The following is a 20,008-nucleotide window of genomic DNA, read 5'->3' on the forward strand; positions in this document are numbered from 1 at the left end:
TTTCTGCTGGGCAGTGGTTATGTCTCCTCTTCCATTTCTGATTTTACTTATTTACATCCTCTCCTTCTTTTTGCCAATCTCACTAAGAGTCCATCAGTCTTACTGATTTTCTCATAGAACCAACTTCTGGTTTTGCTGGTTTTCTCAATTGTTTTCATGCTCTCAAATTCATTTATTTCTGCTCTAGTCTTCATTATTTCTTTTCTTTTGCTTGCTTTGGGGTTAAATTGCTCTTCTTTCTCTAGTTCTTCCAAGCGGACAGTTAATTCCTCGATTTTTGCCCCTTCTTTTTTTGATATAGGCATTTGGGGCAACAAAGTTCCCTCTTAGCATTGCCTTTGCTGCATCCCATAAATTCTCATATGTTGGTGTTTTCATTTTCATTTGCCTCGAGATATTTACTGATTTCTCTTGTAATTTCTTCCTTGACCCACTGCCAGGTTAAGAGTGTGTTGTTGACAAGCACACTCACCACCCTCCCCCTGTCCAAGTGGGACATGACTCCGAGGGGTGTGGACCTTCCTGGCAACGTGGAACACAAATCCTAGAATGAGCTGAGACTCAGCATCAAGGGATTGAGAAAACCTCAACCAAAAGGGAGAAGAGTGAAATGAGACAAAGTGTCAATGGCTGAGAGATTTCGAACAGAGTCAAGAGGCTATCCTGGAGATTATTCTTATGCATTAAGTAGATATCACCTTGTTATTCGAGATGTAATGGAGAGGCTGGAGGGAACTGCCTGAAAATGTAGAACTGTGTAGCCATGTTTCTTGATGATGATTGCATTATGATATAGCTTTCACAATATGACTGTGATTGTGAAAACCTTGCGTCTGATGCTCCTTTTATCTACCTTGTCAACAGATGAGTAGAACATATGGAATAAAATTAAATAATAAGGGAAACAAATGTTAAAATAAATTTAGTTTGAAATGTTAGTGATTATTGAAAGGGAGAGGTAAGGGGTATGGTATGTATAATTTTTTTCTGTTTTCATTTTATTTCTTTTTCTGTTGACTTTTATTTCTTTTTCTGAATTGATGGAAACGTTCTAAGAAACGGTCATGATGATGAATATGCAACTATGTGATGATATTGTGAATTACTGATTATATATGCAGAACTGAATGATTATTTATTAAGAATGTGTTTATTGTCATATTTGTTTTTAATTCAAAATTAATAAAAAAATTTTTTTAAAAAGAAATAAGACACATAAGGATAAGAAAAAGAAAAGAGTGTGTTGTTGAGCCTCCACATATTTGTGAATTTTCTGGCACTCTGCCTATTATTGATTTCCAGCTTCATACCTTCATCATCTGAGAAACTGTTTTGTATGATTTCAATCTTTTTAAATTTATTGAGACTTGCTTTGTGACCCAGCATATGGTCTATCCTTGAGAATGATCCATGAGCACTTTAGAAAAAGGTGTATCCTGCTGTTGTGGGGTGTAATGTTCTATAAATGTCTGTTAAATCTAGCTCATTTATTGTATTATTCAAATTCTCTGTTTCTTTATTAATCCTCTGTCTAGATATTCTGTGCATTGATGAGAGTGGGGAATTGAAGTCTTCAACTATTATGGTAGAGGTGTCTATTTCTCTTTTCAGTGTTTGCCTCATGCATTTTAGAGCATTCTGGCTCGGTGCAAAATATTTATGATTGTTATGTCTTCTTACTGAATTGTTCCATAGTGTCCTTCTTATTAATACATAGTGTCCTTCTATTAATACATAGTGTAAAACAGTTAATAATTTAACTGTTTTACATTTGAAGTCTGATTTGTTGGATATTAGTATAGCTACTCCTGCTGTTTTCTGATCGTATTTGCATGGAATATCTTTTCCCAATCTTTCACTTTCAACCTATGTTTATTCTTCGGTCTAAACACATTTCCTGTAGACAGCATATAGATGGGTCCTGTCTTTTTATTAGGGAGTTGAATCCATTAACATTTAGTGTTATTACTGTAAGGGCAGCACTTTCTTCTACCATTCTGCCTTTCGGATTTTATATGTCAAATGTAATTTTTCTTCTTTTTACCTTTACTGATAGTCTTCATTTCTATACTCTTCTCCACACCTCTCTCTCTTGTCTTTTCTTATCTGTCTCTAGTACTCCCTTTAGTATTTCTTGCAGAGCTGGTCTCTTGGTCACAAATTCTCTCAATGAATTTTTGTCTGCAAATGTTTTAATTTCCCCTTCATTTTTGAAGGACAGTTTTGCTGGATATAGAATTCTTGGTTGGCATTTCTTCTCTTTAAGTAATTTAAATATATCATCCCACTGTCTTCTCGCTTCCATGGCTTCTGCTGAGAAAGCTACACATAGTCGTATCGGGCTTCCCTTGTATGTGATGGATTGCTTTTCTCTTGCTGCTTTCAAGATTCTTTCTCTTTGACCTCTGACATTCTCATTAGTTAAGTGTCTTGGAGTACGTCTATTTGGATCTATTCTCTTTGGTACCCCAAAGTACACTGCACTTCTTGGATCTGTAATTTGAAGTCTTTCATAAGAGTTGGGAAATTTTCAGTGATAATTTCCTCCATTAGTTTTTCTCTTCCTTTTCCCTTCTCCTTCTGGGACACCCGCAACATTATAGTCAGGCGCTTCATGTCGTCATTCAATTCCCTGAGTCCCCGTTCATATTTTTCCATTCTTTTCCCTATATTTTCTTTTGCTTGTCAAATTTCAGATGTCCCGTCCTCCAATTCACTAATCCTATCTCCTGCTTCTTGAAATCTAACATTGTAGGTTTCCACTGTTTTTTTTTTCATCTCTTCTACTGTCTCTCGTTCCCATAAATTCTGTGATTTGTTTTTTCAGACTTTCAATTTCGTCTTTTTGTTCATTCCTTGCCTTCTTTATATTCTCCCTCAATTCATTGATTTGATTTTTGATGACGTTTTCCACGTCTGTTCAAATATTCTGAATTAATTGTCTCAACTCCTGTATCTCATTTGAATTCTTGGTTTGTTGGTTTGACTGGGCCATTTCTTCAATTTTCCTAGTGTCATTCATTATTTTTTGCTGGCGTCTAGGAATTTAATTACGTTAATTAGTTTATTCTGGAGATTCTTTTCCCTTTTTTTGCTCCCCTAGGACTTTCTTGCTGGATGACTTTGTTGTCTATCTGTTCTTTGACATTCAGTTCAGTTTATTCTAGTCCTCTAGCTTAGGTTTTGTTTAATAGATCAGAATTTTTCAGTTCTTGCTTTTTTTGTTACTTGCCCTGCCTGTACGGTGCCTTCGCCCCCACCCCCTTAGGAGGGTCTACTTAGGTATTATAGACCCCAGTCAGATTTTCCCAGACTGAACTGGTCTCCTCTCAGGAGGAAAGAGTCACCTGTGTCAGTTTTCCCTGAGGGTGAGACCCAGTAGATTGAAAGGCTTTCCTATGAAGTCTCTGGACTTTGCATTTTTTCTGTTCTACCCAGTATGTGAGGCCTGTCTGCCTTCAGGTCCCACCAGCATAAGGAGATGCAGTACCTTTAACTTCAGCAGACTCTCCCTGCTGGGGGCATGGTCGAGACAGAGGAGAAGTTGTAGGCTAGCTTACTGGTTCCACTTTTCCAGGTCCTGGTATCTGAATTCCTTGAGGGAGGGATTCTACCTGTACTGGGCCCCACCCCTCTCCTGGGGAAGGCAAAGGCTCCAGACAAACTCTCAGATAAGCTCAATTCTGCCTATGCCTGGGGCAGTGGACCCTGAGAAGCCTTGCAGCTGTATCCAAAGGGTAATCAAGCCATAGAAACACAGCCACAAAAGCAAAAAATCCTTTTCAGAGCAGGACCCCATTCCTCGGGTTTACCAATCAAGAGCTTAAATTGGTACGTTGCTTTGTATATCTCCAGGTCCTATGTACCCCCTCCCTTCCTGCAGGGCCCAGACCTTTTCAGATCCAAAAAAACCTCTGTTTTTTTTTTTCTTTTTTCTTTTTCTGTCAGCTCTGCCCTCTCTGTGCTGGGTCAAAAACCAGTGACCTCTGCTTTAGGTTCAGCTGAGCTGGGGGCCTATTTTCAGTAGTCAGAATTTGTTAATTCCACAATTGGAGTTTTGTTGCACTCAGCTGCTGTTGCTAGTGAAGTCCCTTTCCTTTCCCCTCTGGGAAGCAGCCTGTAAGGGAGGGACGCCAGCCACCACAGCTTGGGGGACTCACTGTTCTGGAAGGGCTCACAGTCAGTCTAGCTGGTCCAGACTGAGGTACACTGTGTGTCCGGTTACCAATGTGGCCCCAGCAGTTGTTCTGTACTGTTCCTCGCTATTTACTAGCTGCTCTGGAGGACAAACTAAATCCCACACCTCATTAAGCCGCCATTTTGGCTCTCCTCCTAACTACTTCTTCATCTTCCAACCTGATTCTTTTGAAGTGGCCACCAACTCTTCTGCTACTTGTAATGCTAATATGTTTAGCTATAAAAGTGCTTGCATAAAAATCAAAAGCAAACTACAAAGCAACCATTTCACTCTATTTTAAGATTTGATGTTCTACAATGCTTTCTTTTTTCTTTTTTTAATTAGAGAAGCTGTGGGTTTACAGAACAACCACGCATAAAATATGGGATTCCCATATACTACCCCACTACCAACACCTTGTATTGGTGTGGAACATTTGTTACAACTGATGATAACACTTTTTTCTAATTGTATTTTTTTAAGCAGTAGTTACCTTTGTTACAATTGATGTAAGACTATTTTAAAAGTACTATTAACTATCATCCATATTTTTCCCCATATACCACCATATTATTATCACCTGGTATTAGTCATACATTTGTTACAATTCATCAAAGAACACTCTTATACCTGTATTATTAACTAGAGTCCATTGTCTGTTAATAGGGTTCATTCACTGTGTTGTTATACAGTCCTGTTTTATTTTCTAATTTTTTTTCTTGTAATATATACAACCTAAGGATTCCCCTTTTCACCATATTCACATACATAATTCAGTGCTGTTAATTATACTCGCAATAATGTGCTACCATAACCACCATCTATTTCCAACTCTTTAAAATCAACCTAAAGAGAAATTCTGCATAAATTAAGCATCCACTCCCCATTCTCTAACTCCAATAAAATAGTTAGAATATTCTAGATTCTAACTCTTTGAGTTTGCTTATTGTGAGTAGTTCATTGGTGAAATGCGGTGCTTCCTTTTAAATTGAGAGTTACCAAAATCAAAACATAGGTTATATAAAAGTAATACCTTTCAGAAACTAAACATATATTAAACAAGAAGGACATAATATCTTACCCATCATTATTATCAGGTTTACCCAATTCCAATCTGTCTGGCTGTACTGAAAAACCAATTCTGCAAACTCTACCGTCCTAAAAGCAAAGAAAATAGAGGAAATGTTCAATGTAAAAATGTGGGTTAAAATTTGAATTCATTCAACAACTCGTATTCTGTGCCAATCACCATCAATTCAGAAGACAAATAATAAGCTGCCTTTCTAAAGGCACTTATATCTGAGCTAGAGGGATATACTATACATAAATATCAAGAAATCAGTAGAAAAGAACATAAAACATCTCAATCTGACAAAATTCAGACTGAGAAAATGACGGGTTTTCAGGAGTCTCACCATTCTGTTTCAATATATAATAAATTTTTTAAATTTTCTCTGGGTCTAGATTCCTCATTTACAAGATAAGGAAATGGAACTGGGTGGTCTGTGAAATAGCTCTGGGAAGCAGCTGCTGTTTTCCTTGGCTAAAACAGAACAAATATCAAGATGCACGATTATACTTTAAACTGTTCATTTTTCATTACTCTACCTTAGAGTAGATAATTTACCTCAAGAAGAAAGGCAGCATGATTTGGTCCCACCACACATTGTTTAATAGTGGCCTGTTCCAATACATTCAAAGGGGGGTGGCTGGGAAATTAAATAAACATATACATGTAAATAAAATTATTTTTAAATGGTAAATAAATCCTAGGGTTTTACGTGTAAGTAAAATTATTTTTAAATGGTAAATACATCTTAGGATTTTTCTTACCCTAACAACAAAAGAACAAAAAAATAGCTGGCACAGCCAGCTTTTTTTAATAATTATTATTCATATATTATAAAACACCAAATAAAAACAATTACAATATTCCCAAAATCACTACAGCTCCTTAGTATGACAGACTTTTAAAAACCAGTATGAAGAGAAACTATAGTTCACGTGAAATCCAATCCATAAAAACCTATTACCCAGATTAAAGGGTTCCTAATAGCTGATGCCTAAATACCAATTTTTTCCTAATAGAAAATAGTTATGTTGGAAAAGTTAAAGTATCTTAAAATTCTCACCTGTTTAAATTATATTTGTTCAGTTTCTCTGAAACTTCCCGTAACCTATAGGAACAAAACCAAGAAAAAAAAAAACCATGATTAAATCACATGTATAGATTCTTTATAAACAAAATAGTTCTCACAAGTATTGTACCATTATTTTGGTAATTTTCAAAAACAGGAAACAAAAAAAAAGCTATAGAGACCACACATTATGGCAAGAAAAGGTTTTTATAGTATCTTTGACTTTTGTCCCAAAAATGATCACCAAGAGATTCTCAAACTCCCTTCCCTCACGATCCCACCAGCAACTATAATAATATTATCCCTTTTTACAGATGAGGAACCAGAGGTTTCTACAGTTTATGTATCAAAAAGTGTCAGCAGGGGTGGGCCTTTGAGCCAATGCCCAAGGAAAAGACCATTGAGTGTCTTTCAAATGTTAAAATATACGCAGTCGCTGTCCAACACTGAATCGCATTCCGAATCAAGAATAACTTTGAAGTGATGCCATACTTAATTTATCTCTCAAGTAAATGCTCACTGATGACTCGTATTCTCACTCTCAAAGAATAGCATCTGTTCTTGGATGACTTAGCCCCCAGTAAAGTATACTTTCATTTTGTAGTCTAGCATTGCATTTACTTTCACTAATAAAAACATGTTTTTTGGTCCTAGAAAGTTAACCTTTTCACCAAATTCCAGTTTCTTCATTTATAGGGCACACTTCTTTGTCCCAAGACAAGATAAAACATCACTAGAGTAATGCACTGTGAAACTTCATGAGCTCTTAGAGGAGGCTGATTAGAAAATGGGGAGGAAATAAACTATGGGCTCCATTCCAGGGAACAGCCTTCAGAAGACCCTAAGCAGAGGCAGCTCTCACTTTCCTCAACCCACATTTACTATGAGTAATTTGAAGTTTTCACCAGACTAGAGCCAGAACATGGGAAAGGGCTAAGAAAGGTTTTCCTTCCCCCAAAACCATAGTAGTGATACTTTCTAAAGATACTTGTATACAAACAAACAGCTAAACCCATTTACTTTCATTCCTTTTTTTATTAATCCAACAGCTTTTCTAGAATATTCACAAAATATACAATAGTGGAGGGAAATAAAATGTCAAAGGCTTTTCAAAACTGGATAATAATTAAGATTAAGAATTAAACGCTGCTTCCATTGCTCCGAACATAATTCCCAGCAGGTATTATCTATAAAACTAAAATAAGCATTAAAGCTTTGAGGATATCAAAAAGTTAGAAAGCATTTAATAAGAACACAGTAACAAATTTCAGCTTACTAAGGAGATAGGAATGAAATGTTATTACTATAACCATTTATAAAGAGTTCAGTAGGGCTCAGATTCTCATCCATGTTAGGAAGGACTATTAGCCACCTCTTGTAGTTTTCGGTTCTGAAATTCTTATGACTATATGAAGAGCAAATATATCAGTGAAGAATATATTATGTAATGTGTATATGGAAATGGCATTAATAATTATCATATTCAGTTTCATGCTTTATCTTACCTATCTGAAACTTTTATAAACAAATTGATTTTACATAGACACTGACGGTTTGAAGCTATTGTGTACACCAGAAAAGCCATGTCCTTTAATCCTTATTCAGTATTGCTTGGTGGGATATTTTGTATTGTTTCCATGGAGATGTGACCTACCTAATTGTGGGTGTAAACTTTTGATTAGATGGTTTCCATGGGGATTTATCTCCACACATTCAAGGTGGGGTTGCTTACTGGAGTTATTTAAGAGGGAACCATTTTGGAAAAAGCTACACAGCCCACAGCCAGAGACCTCTGGAGATGTATAAAGAAAATGTTCCCAGGGAAGCTGCTGAAGAAGCCGGGAGAGAAACTAGAGGGTAGAGGACATCACTCTGTGCCTTTCCAGCTAAGAAAGAAACCCCAAATGTCATGGCCTTCTTGAACGAAGGTATCTTTTTCTGGATGCCTTAGTTTGGACATATTTATAGCCTTGTTTTAACTTGGACATTTTTACAGCCTTAGAACTGTAAACTTGCAACTTAATAAATTTCCCTTTTTAAAAGCTGTTCCATTTCTGGTATATTGCATTCCAGTAGCTTACCAACTAATATAGACAGTTAGAATGTTTCCCCATATATCAAATTCTTAAAAATGCACAAATTCCAAAAATTCCTCAAAATGTATCATTCCTCCAAATCTCAAGACAGTTATCATGACTTAACTTGGCCCCTACATATTAGTTTACATGGACCCCAGATGATAATGACAAAAAAATCTTTAAACAAACACAAAGGAGGTAAACTAAATAAAGGTTATTTAGTTCCTTTTTATACTACGTAGTCTTTAAGCAGACATTTAAACCATGGAATGGCCTCAGGCCAATGATAACACACTTCAATTTCTGAAATTACCAAATATATCTACGTTATTAGACACTCATCTACTTTAAAGGATCTTCATCCACAAAGCTTACAAGACAAAGCTACTTCCTCTTCTAACATTATTAACAAAAGTTTTCACTGTTACTAAAATAAAAGGAACAGAACTCACCAAGTTCCATTTCAGAATAAACCTTTACATGTCACGATGGAACACTACTTTAAGAGAGCAGCATAACACTGCAAAAACCTTCACTGTCAGCATTTGATATCACTCAAGGACAGGCAGGAAAGTCTTTGTGAGTTTCCTGGATAAAATAGCAATAAAAGCTTCTGACAATCTTTAGTACTTCCATACCAAAAGATTTGTTCTATATTTCAATAAGAAAACTGTTCCTTTGAAATTTATAGATCATTTTACAGATTAAGAGCCTGGATTTTTTTTTTTAAAGCACCAAGGAAAAGTACAGCAACAAACAGAAACAGGAAAACAAAGTACAACAGTATCTGCTGGAAACTAACATATTTCATTGCTGCTCTTAAATCTGTAACTTCAGTCTCATTTTTCCCAAATTCAACATTATAATTTCAACAATCATCTTTTCACTGCTCCTCAACTGCCAAAAGCACTTAGGGCAGGTTCTTCAGTTTTTTAATTCTCTAGCTACCCCCAGCCATGTAACATACTTGAATGCTCAGGTACTCACCCTTAAACCAAATTAAATGTGATGGATCTTTCTTTTAAGCAAAAGAAATTTGGGTAAAACCAAGAATATCCCCAAAAAGCTTCAATTCTCCAGGACAGAAAGATTCCTGATAACCCACCCAACAGAGGGTGAAAGTTTCCATAAATCTGGAATTATAACACAAAGTACGCCTACATACGTTTCACCTTAATGGTGGAAAGAGACACAATCTGTCACCAAGGGATTTCCTCCAGTTTCATTCCTACCTATTTCAGGTCCAGCTCAAATACTACCTCCTCCTCCATGAACTTTCCCTGGTAACCTCAATTTCCTTCCTATAGCTTCTCTCTCATATGGGATTTTCACCATCTACGTTCTAGTCACTTGGTTTCTTTCTGAACTATCTTGGCACTCAAAGCAAAGTGTGCATACACAAGTCTCTTAGAACAGTTGCCATGTAACTCTTACAAACAGACCAGTGAACATGGAAAAATCATCTAATAACTTACTCCTTACCCAGTGATCACATATGCAAACTGCCACCTCCAACCTGTAGGTATCCATTCATGGAATAAAACTTTTACATACCTGTATAATTTTATCTTGTATTCAAGGGCTTAATAACAACAAACAACAGTCAGATAACCTACCACACTAAATTACACACTCCCATAGAAATGCCTTGAGGCTCATCTCTTGTGATCAGTGCCAGAGAAGGCAGGCATTGCCAAAACACACACACACATTAAATCTCTGCTCAGAGATTTCCTGATAGAAAAATATATATTGTAGAAATGTTTCTGCCATTTCTCCAAAAACAAACCCTCTAAATATTAAAGCCTAAAATAACTACCTCAAATTCAAGGAACAGTGAATTTACACACACACTTTTTCTTTTTCTTTTCTTTTTTGGTACTCTCTGGTACTCCTGTTATCAGAGAGATCATAGAGACAGGAATCAAACCCATCTCTAACTATAGAGCATGATCTTTCCACTCCATCATCGTACAGTCTTCCTAACTATAGGGCAATCAGTCCTCAACTTTCACATATTGTTCTTTTATATAACTATCACACCAAACGATACCCACTGCCACTTGTCAGCTGCTTCTTTGCATGCCAACAATTCATATCACTGATATTAATAAATTTAAACTGTCACATGGTAGTCTCATCCGCCAGCTGTTGTAACTAGAGGGAAAGGCTGTGGTTCAGGCAGAGTTGAAGAGTTGGTCATTTACTTGTGCCAGCATCTAATAGTCACATGTCTACCTCCTACCAGCAAACTGAAAGCCTGGAACTAACTACCTTATTTAATACAGCCCAGAGTATATTCAACCCCAAATCCCTTTTCAAACAGTCCTGGAGCAAGTCAATGGCAAACCACCTTTTAAGCAAGCTTACTGGAAAGCCCCTTTAGGGAGTCCTGAGTACAGGATGGGAATGGACAAACTGAGTTTTCTCATGCTGCACTGCAGATTTGTTTGTGTGGGAAGGGTTTGAGAAAGTCTTTATCCCATCTACTCTATGCTATGACTTTCTGATGTATCTCTATAGCCCTAAGGGGACAACATCCTCACTGCTGCTTTCCAATCTCTCCTCTCTCCTCTCCTCTCTCTCTCTCTCTCTCTCTCACACACACACAGACACAGACACAGACACACACACACACACTGGACACTGCGCAAGGGAGTGAGGGTCCGGCTGCTATGAAGAGTCACAGCAGCCTTGTGGGTTGCCTCAGCCCAGGCAAGAAGCACCAGCACATTAGGGATGATTCTCTTCATCTCTGTGATCATGGAAAATCTTCTCAGAGGACGTCTGCAATCTGACTTTAATACATTTAATCTTCAGACACATTTTTTGAAATCCATTTGTACCTGAATTTAGCACTGATGACTGACTCCCTAACCGCATGATTTCACAGAACAGTATGGAGATACGGAAGCAGGGGAAGGGGATTGAAGGGGAATGATAATGACAGGTAGTTATTTTGAAAAGCACACACAGAAAAAAAATCACTATTCCTAACTTTTACTCCAAAAGTGTAGGAAGACCATAAACTTAGAATAAAAATAAATTTAGCTACATTAAAAATTCTATTTTGTCCTTAATTTTTCCTATGTCACAGCTGACCACAGAAAGCTTCATAAATTAACATTAAAAAAACAATTAGCAAGATTACTGTAATGACCAAACAGGAACTCAAAATGTTACCAGAAACAAAAGATTTTAGGCATCAAGAAAACTGAGACCAGGAGTTTATTTCTTTCTGTCTCCAAATAGGAGGACTTTTCTCTAAAAGTAAATCAGAAGGGTGCACGGGTAGTTTAGTGGTTAGAATGCCCATCTCCCATGCGGAAGACCTGGGTCCGAGTCCTGGACCATGCACCCTAAAAAGAAAATCAGAATCTCTACAAATATGCATTTCCTACCTCCCCAACTACTTCCCAGCAACTCTTCTTCCTCCTCCCATGCCCCTATCAATCCCCGATAATGCACTGTATTGAATCTCAAACTATCTGGTTTTAGGAATACTTAACACTCTTAAAAATTACTGAGGACTCCCCAAAGCTTTTATTTATGTGGATTATATCCATTGATATTTACACAAAATTAGAACACAGAAAATTTTAAAATATTTTTAAAATAATAAACTCAGTACACTTGAATCTATAAATTACCTTTCTGTGAAAAATAACTATTTTCCCAAAAATATTTGTGATGGGGATTGTTTCAAATTTTTACAAATCTCTTTATTATCAGAGATAATATAAGACAGTCTCAGATCTGCTTCTACATTTCATCTGTCACAGTATAATGTTTTGGTTGAAGAAATCTAGCCCTATGTTGATGTTACCTGAAAAGAGAAATGTTTTCATATTCATTTCAGATGACTATAGATAATCTTCTTTGATACTACAAAGATACTAAAGGTTGGTAAACAATGTGAAATCTGAAACCTGTCTATGGACTCTGAATAAACTCTTAAAGGTTTGTTGCAATGTGGAAGCTAAATAAAACCCTATCAATGAACTTTTTATGGTGTTCCATTAAAATCCAATGATCTTTCTTGCACTTCGAATAAATCTTTTACCCATGCATGATTCCTACAGTAACTGACCTCAAATCACAAGAGAAGACTTTTATGGAGGGAAAATCATCTGTCAGCTTCTTTAATGACTGGCTATACATAAGACTTATACAAACTTTATGTTTATGAGGTTCACAAATGCCAATTTGTATAACATTCATTTTACCCCAAATAATATAGGACATATTCAACCTTCAAAACGCCTTCAAAACACATTCAAGACCAAAAAAAGTTTCTAAACTTCTTGTAAATTCACTAAAGTGATATCTTTTTAAAAAGTGAACTTCCTTTTACTAGTCTTCCTAAAATGTTTAGTTAAAACTACTAAAGAGCTCTATAAAACTAAAATGAGAAAATTCATGTTATAAGAAATGCTCTGCAAATTACTACAGAGAAAATCGACATTATATGACATTACACTTACAAATAATTTCTTTCCCTAACCTGGAAAATATTGTGGTTAGAAACTCTTGTACAGTGTCATAAACATTTTCCAAATAAAGTGGAAAGGAGACCCAAATTCCAAACTACTGTGCCATTTAAAGATGAAAATGTCTCTGAGAAACTAAATGTTGGACACAACAAAATGAGTCATTTTCCTTTAAAGTAAATCAACAGTGTTATTTTCAGCCCCATCCAAAACAGGAAAGGGAAAGAATATACATCACAAATGGAAAAGAAGAAAACCTGTGAGAGAAAAAAAAGATACAAATTTTATACATTAATTCTTCTTGACAATTGCATAAGCCCTTCTGTGATCTAATGTCATTTTCTTAATAGTTAGTCTATACATAAATACAAGAATCAAACTGCGTCAAGAGATAGGGTGGAAGTCTTGCTTAAAGCTCTGATCTATTAACAGCCAGCCAAAATTTCAAGAAAAAAATACTTGGCTTTCTTCACCCTAAGGCCATATCCACATTCTGAATGCCTGCAACTTCCTTCGTTAAAGTATCTGCCAAATGCAGATAATGTATTCAAATCATTACAAATCCTATTTTAACTCTACATACAAATCAAATGTCTCATCAGACAACTGATACATTTTATTACATAAACACTGGCATTTGGCAAGTTATTCAGTCCCGGAAATAGAACTGTAAGTGGAAATAAAATACCCTAAAAATGAAATATGATTTTTCCATAGAAAAAAGACAATAATGAGATTACATTGTTGGTGCTATAAGATTCAAGAACTTTCTTTATCAAGAGCCACTAGATGGCTTGTTGTTGACCTTCTAACCTCAAAGATGAAATAGTTTCACTGGCTTTGAAATGTCATTTTACATTCCATTAGAACCAGGAACCACACCTAGATTCTTATAAGGGGTAGCACGATGGAGAAGGAAAAAACTAGCTTTTGTGTCAGACAAACAAACCTGGGCTAGGTTTCATTAACTGACTCTACAACCTAGGGTAAGCTTACTTTAACTCCTGGAGACTCAACTTGCTGATCTATTTAAAACAGAGATAAAACCAGTGGTCTTGTAGTATTGCTATAAAGATTAAAGATAATTTTGAAATGTGCCTTAGAAGCAGCCAAGCAATTAAGTGTACAAAAAATGGCAGCTGTTAATTACCATTACTACTGAACTATGTATATATATGTATTTAAAAAAAATAAAATAAACATGGGCAGGCTCTGGGAATCAAACCCTGGTCTCCAGCACAGCAGGCAAGAATTCTACCACTGAGCCACCAGTGCACCGCCATGAACTATATTTTCAATCCTTGGATAGCTTTACACTTGCTGCTTCAAAGTTGCTACATTTTGGTGAGAAATGGTAGCCAAATTAAACAGGGTCCAATATGAATCCTGAGATCTGGTAGGAAACTAGGATCCAAGGACTGAGAGCTAAGTCTGGGAATTCTAAGACCTAGAATTCTGTAGGAGCACTACAACTCTCTGTACTTTTGCAAGAATTTCTATTTTACAAAGAGCAGATTTCTTCTCTTCTTACCCCTACCACCTCTCTAATCTCACCTCCTCTCTCTTCAGAAGTATTCCACACACCTAACATCCCTTAATACTTTCAAATTCCTTAACCAAATTATAGTCAAAACAGTCCCACTCTTTTATGCACCTATTCCCTCAGCCTAGAATAACTATAACCCATTCCCACCACCTTTCTTCTACAAAGCTAGTAATCACCTTTCAAGGCTAGGCTCAAAGAACACCTATGGAAAACCTTACTCATAACTTCTCCTTCACTCCAGGCTAAACTAGCATTTCTCTGAGTCCAACAACACCTGGTGCATACTTCCTGTATTGTATACTGTAACAATTATTATTTACTTGTTGTTGAACTATTTGTCTCATTCACTGCCCACCAGTTCTATGAAGGCAAGAGCCTGTTTATTAATTAATCTCTAAATCCAGCCACCTGACACATAGTAAATCCTTAGTAATTGTCTGCCAGATGGGTAGATGAACAAATGAATAAATATGCATATGTCTTGGTTCTAAGCCCTATGCTGCTTCCAAATGGTAGATTCACAACCTTTTCCCTTTTGATGTAATTTTAAAAAGATTTTTTAGATGTTCTGCTATGTGACCATTCTTTTGAGACAATCTAAGTTTTTGCAAACACACCAAAGGAATGTTGTCATGAAAATATTCCCCCTAAGAAGCTATATCCTAATTCAGATGGTCTGCAATCATGTGCGGAACTTTTGAAACTCTTTCTTTGGGAATTATCCTCAGAAAGTTTACCACACAGACAGGAAAATCACAGTTCTTTAAGTACGTACTCTCCTACGTCCCCTCCACTTAAAAGTCTTCTCTCTCCTCTCCCTCCCTCCTCTGTGGTTTAATCTAGGTTGGTGTTAGAAAAATGTGTTAAAAGGAAGCTAGAAGCAAAGGAAAAGGAGAAGAAGAAATCAGGAAACAAAATTACTGATAAAAGTCCATTTGTATGCAGTCCACCTGCTTAAGTGCCTTCAATTGAAAATACGAGTCTGACTAAATGCCTTAAACACAAACTACAGAAAGTCAAATCCCTGAAGTCTTTTACTAGCAAGTAATGCAGTAAAATATTCTAACATGCAATGTTATACCTAAATAGTAAGAGTTGTAAATAAAAACATAATTTTGTTTTCCTTTATTTGGCCAATCATGAATATCACAGCAATGGAAAGGTAAAAGCAGCACCACTCTGATCCTACCTTGATAACCAAAGTCCTGTGTAGACCTTGGATATAGGCCTTGGATACATCTGCTCTTATGTTTCTACCTCTGCCAAAAATGGTGGTTACCATATCTGTTTCACAAAGGTGTTTAAAGAAGTGGATAACACACCACATGCAAAAGTAATGTGTAACATTCAAATAGTAGTGCCTAAAAGTAGCCGCTCATCAAATTCACCTGAGAAACATTTAAAAATGCATAATCCCCTGGACCTACTCAAACCCCCTCAATACATGACCCAGTAATTTGTATTCTGGCTAAATAAATTACAGCACAACCAATTTAAAGGCAGCTGATACAAAAAGTCAAAAAGAAAAGATCAGTGAACTTTACAGATGGAGATGTCATCAACAGAAGGAAACAAGACAGGAAAGACACAGATCCAAGAAAACTTCCACTTTGCTATCTATTACAGATACGAAATCAAACAAAATGAAAGCTGTATAGAAGAACTTGAGTGCTCTGAAGAGAATCTTAATAAATGGAAAAACACAGTAAAACCTTTCTCACCCTTACCAAATATAGAAGAAAAAAGGAAAACATTTCTAAAAAATAGTAAAAGAAAACAAAAGCCCTGATTATAATGAGTTTTGAAGAACTTGTTTCATGCCTGAAGAACAAAAGAAGCTCCCAAAAATTAAATTCTGAGTTGGGCTTGAATGCACTTTAAAGTTATTAAATGTGCACATCCTAGGATACTCATTTTTAAGAAGATATTGTAGGGTTAGTGCATAGCTAAAGAAATGCCACTAGCAGGCTTCAAGCCTCTCTTGAAAGCACACAGCAAGGCCATGGTCAAGAACCAATGACACATGAGCACACGGCAGGGAAAATGTGCTAGCTAAAGAGAGAACTGCACAGAAATGACACTGGGTATGGGACTGGTATACTTAGCGAAAACAGAAATAATTTTCATGTGTAGGACAGGACTTCTAGTGAAATGTGTTTATCTCCACTAGACCTCCTGCAACTAAGTAACAATATTTTTTAAATACAAAAAGACAAAGAGAAATAGAGGAGACTAGAGCATTACACTAGAGCATTCAGTAAGAGATGCCAACAAAACACGGCAGATGGAAAGCAAATAGAGACCTGGTAAAGGGCTTAGCAGAAAAGAGAGAAAACTGAAGCCTAAAGCCTATCGAAAGAAGTAAAAAAACAGGCCAACTTTTCTTCATCCAGGAAGCGGATGGTGTCAGGCATCTCTGTAATCTGAGGGTAACCCCAAACAGAAAAACTTAAAAGTCTGCATAACAAGCTGTTTAAACTTCTAGATCCTTACCCAGTAAGCAGAAGACTGCCATTCCCTGACTTTGGCAGACAGATTTCCTACTTTGGAGAATTCGACCAGAGTAATAGCCTAGGGACCTGTGGCATTATATTTGGGTAGAGGCAGAGGTGGGGGTTGGGGTGGTAGATACCTGCTGGGGGACAGGAAGATGTGAAAGATGTTTATTAAATTGAAGAGCTTCCTCGTTTCCTGCCAGAATGCTTGCAGACACTACCTTTCAGGATCCTCTCTGGGGCAACTGATTCAATGGGAGGAAAAAATTCATCGACAGAATATAAAACAAAAAAATGAAAGCAATGAAAAATGAGAGAAAAAAGATAAAAACAAAATAGCAATCAAGGTTATCTAACATCCAATTACTAAGAATTCCCAAAAAAGAAAAATAAGAAGATGGACGGAAAAGCATAATAGAAATAATAAAATTTCCCAGAACTGAATGATACGAGCTTTTAGAATAAAAAGGGCACCAAATGTCATGGACCCAAGATAAAATGAATGAGAGAAGGACGTATACAAAGGCACAGCAACAAGGAATTTCTCAACACCAGGGATTGAGGGAAGATTCTAAATGCTTCCAAAGAGGGGGAGAAAGGAAGTGAGGTAGAAAGAATCAGAGGTCAAAATGGCATTTATTCTCAACAGAAAGTCTATGAGGCAATGATACGTCACTGTGCTGGTTTGAAATGATGTATCTATCCTACAAAAGCCCATTTTGCAAAGGCAGCCGTTTCTTCTAATCCCTATTAAGTACTGGATGTTTGAAACTGCAATTAGATCATCTCCCTGGAGATGTGACTCAATAAAGAGTGGTTGTTAAACTGGATTAGGTGACAGGCATGTCTCCACCCATTCGGGTAGGTCTTGATTGGTTTACTGGAGTCCTATAAAAGAGGAAACATTTTGGAGAATGGGAGAGATTCCGAAAGAGCAGAGAAGAACAACATAGCCACGAGAAGTAAAAATAACCAGCCAGCGACCTTTGGAGATTAAGAAGAAAAACGCCTCCTGGGGAGCTTCATGAAACAGGAAGCCACGAGAGAAAGCTAGCAGCTGATGCCGTGTTCGCCATGTGTCCTTGCAGCTAAGAGACAGAAACCCTGACTTTGATCACCATGTCCCTTCTCAGATGAAAGAGAAACCCTGAATGTCATCGGCATTCTTGACCCAAAGTGTCTTTCCCTGGATGCCTTTGATTGGACATTTCTATAGACTTGTTTTAATTGGGACATTTTCTTGGCCTTAGAACTGTAAACTAGCAACTTATTAAATTCCCCTTTTTAAAACCCATTCATTTCTGGTATATTGCATTCCAGCAGTTAGCAAACTAGAACCGCCTTCAAATTTCAGATGAAACACTCCTAGGTATATACCCAAAAGAACTGATGGCAGGACTCAGTTATCTGTACACCCATATTCATGACAGCATTATTCACAGTAGCAAAAGGTGGAAATAACTCAAGTGCCCATTAACAGATAAGTGGATAAACAAAATGTGGTATATCAATCATTATTCAACCATAAAAAGGAATGAAGTTCTGATACAGGCTACTACACGAATGAACCCTGAAAACATTATACTAAGTGAAATAAGCCAAAAACAGAAAAGGACAACTATCATGATTCTACCTATTTGAAGTATTTAAAACAAGTAACTGCTTAGAGACAGAAAGTAGATTAGAGATAGAAAGTAAAGTTTACCAAGGGCTGGGGGGAGGAAGAATAGAGAATTTATTGTTTAATGGGTACAGTTTTGGTTTGGGGTGATAAAAAGGTTTTGGTAATGGATGATAGTGACCATACCACAGCATTGTAATTAATGTCACTGAATTGTACACTTAAAAATGATTAAAATGGCAAATTTTATGTTATATATATGTTACCACAATAAAAAAAAGAAAACCTCTGAGGAAAAATTATTCTAGCCAACAACATACAGCCAAAAAATAAATGTGCTTTCATCTAAATAAAGCAACAAAATGGTGCACCCAAAATAGTTGGGATAAGCTTTTGAAGGAAAAAAAAACTTTTAAAACAAAGTAAGATCCAAATTCCTCAAAATATCCCCTAAAATAGTTAATAAGTTTTAAAAAACATGCACAAAAAACAAATAATTCAGTCTTCCTGCCCTTTTGGATAAAAAAAAGTATACAGACACTTTTCAGACCAACCTCACTTTGATTTTGTTGTCTTCTACATAAGCAAAAGAAAATTAAAGGCACAATTTGTGTTTGTAATGTATATATTCAACTTTAAACATGTAAAAATATTTCAAAAGTTATTATAAATCAACAAGAATGCTCAGAGTATTGCCTTAAAAATATGGTTGGTGTACATGAAAAAGAGATGTACAGTCCATCATTAGAGTCCCTAGGTTCCATAAAGCCACTGAGAGCCCAAGATGCTTTGAAAGGAAAGACAGAAAACACAAGGCATGAGAATATAATCTGAGATCAGCAAGTCTAAAGGGCCTTGATCTTATTTAAACTCTTATCAGGTTCTTGCATTATTGGCTTGATCAAAGTCTATAAAATAGACAAACCAGAACACCTAATCACAACAGTCAGAACTTAAAAGCCTAAACCTTTAAATAAATCAAGAGCTTTGATCTGAAATACCCAGAAAGAGTTGTTGAGTCCCTTAAAATATACCAAGAAACAATTCAGACCACAAATTAACTACTATTATGGCAAAACTCATTTATACATTTGAACCAATGGAATGATATAGCACACAACATACTTACACAGAGCCTGGCATAAAATGTTAACTATTTGTGCTATTACTAACATTACCTCTTCTGACAAGATGAAAGAAAAGAAAGTTACAGTGAAACTGATAAAAAGGAACTTGGGAATGCTGAATTGCTTTATCATTTAAGGGCAGAACCACTTTGGATAAACACAACAAAGAGTGAACCAAATACCTACCATCATACTCTTTAAAAAACAAGTGCTTTTTCTGGAGTGATGCAAATGTTCTAAGAATAAGAATTCATGATCATGGGGATGAATACGCAACTATGTGATGATACTGGGAGCCACTGATTGTATACCATGCACAGAATGCATGTGTGTGAA

General features: G+C 36.4%; 1 protein-coding gene across 5 annotated transcripts in view; it reads right to left on the reverse strand.

Moving 5' to 3' along the window:
* The window catches only part of UBR5 (ubiquitin protein ligase E3 component n-recognin 5), a 152,132-nt gene that overhangs the window by 106,969 nt on the left and 25,155 nt on the right, over nt 1–20,008 (reverse strand). For all 5 annotated transcript variants that reach the window (XM_077167397.1, XM_077167399.1, XM_077167395.1 and 2 more), the window contains exons 2-4: nt 6,310–6,354; nt 5,805–5,886; nt 5,259–5,335 (exon numbers count right to left, since the gene is read on the reverse strand). In XM_077167397.1, coding sequence (XP_077023512.1) covers nt 5,259–5,335; nt 5,805–5,886; nt 6,310–6,354 — 204 coding nt within the window. The remainder of the gene's footprint in view (nt 1–5,258; nt 5,336–5,804; nt 5,887–6,309; nt 6,355–20,008) is intronic.

The sequence above is a fragment of the Tamandua tetradactyla genome, chromosome 6 (genome assembly GCF_023851605.1).
Source record: "Tamandua tetradactyla isolate mTamTet1 chromosome 6, mTamTet1.pri, whole genome shotgun sequence".
In the NCBI taxonomy this organism is placed as follows: domain Eukaryota; kingdom Metazoa; phylum Chordata; class Mammalia; order Pilosa; family Myrmecophagidae; genus Tamandua; species Tamandua tetradactyla.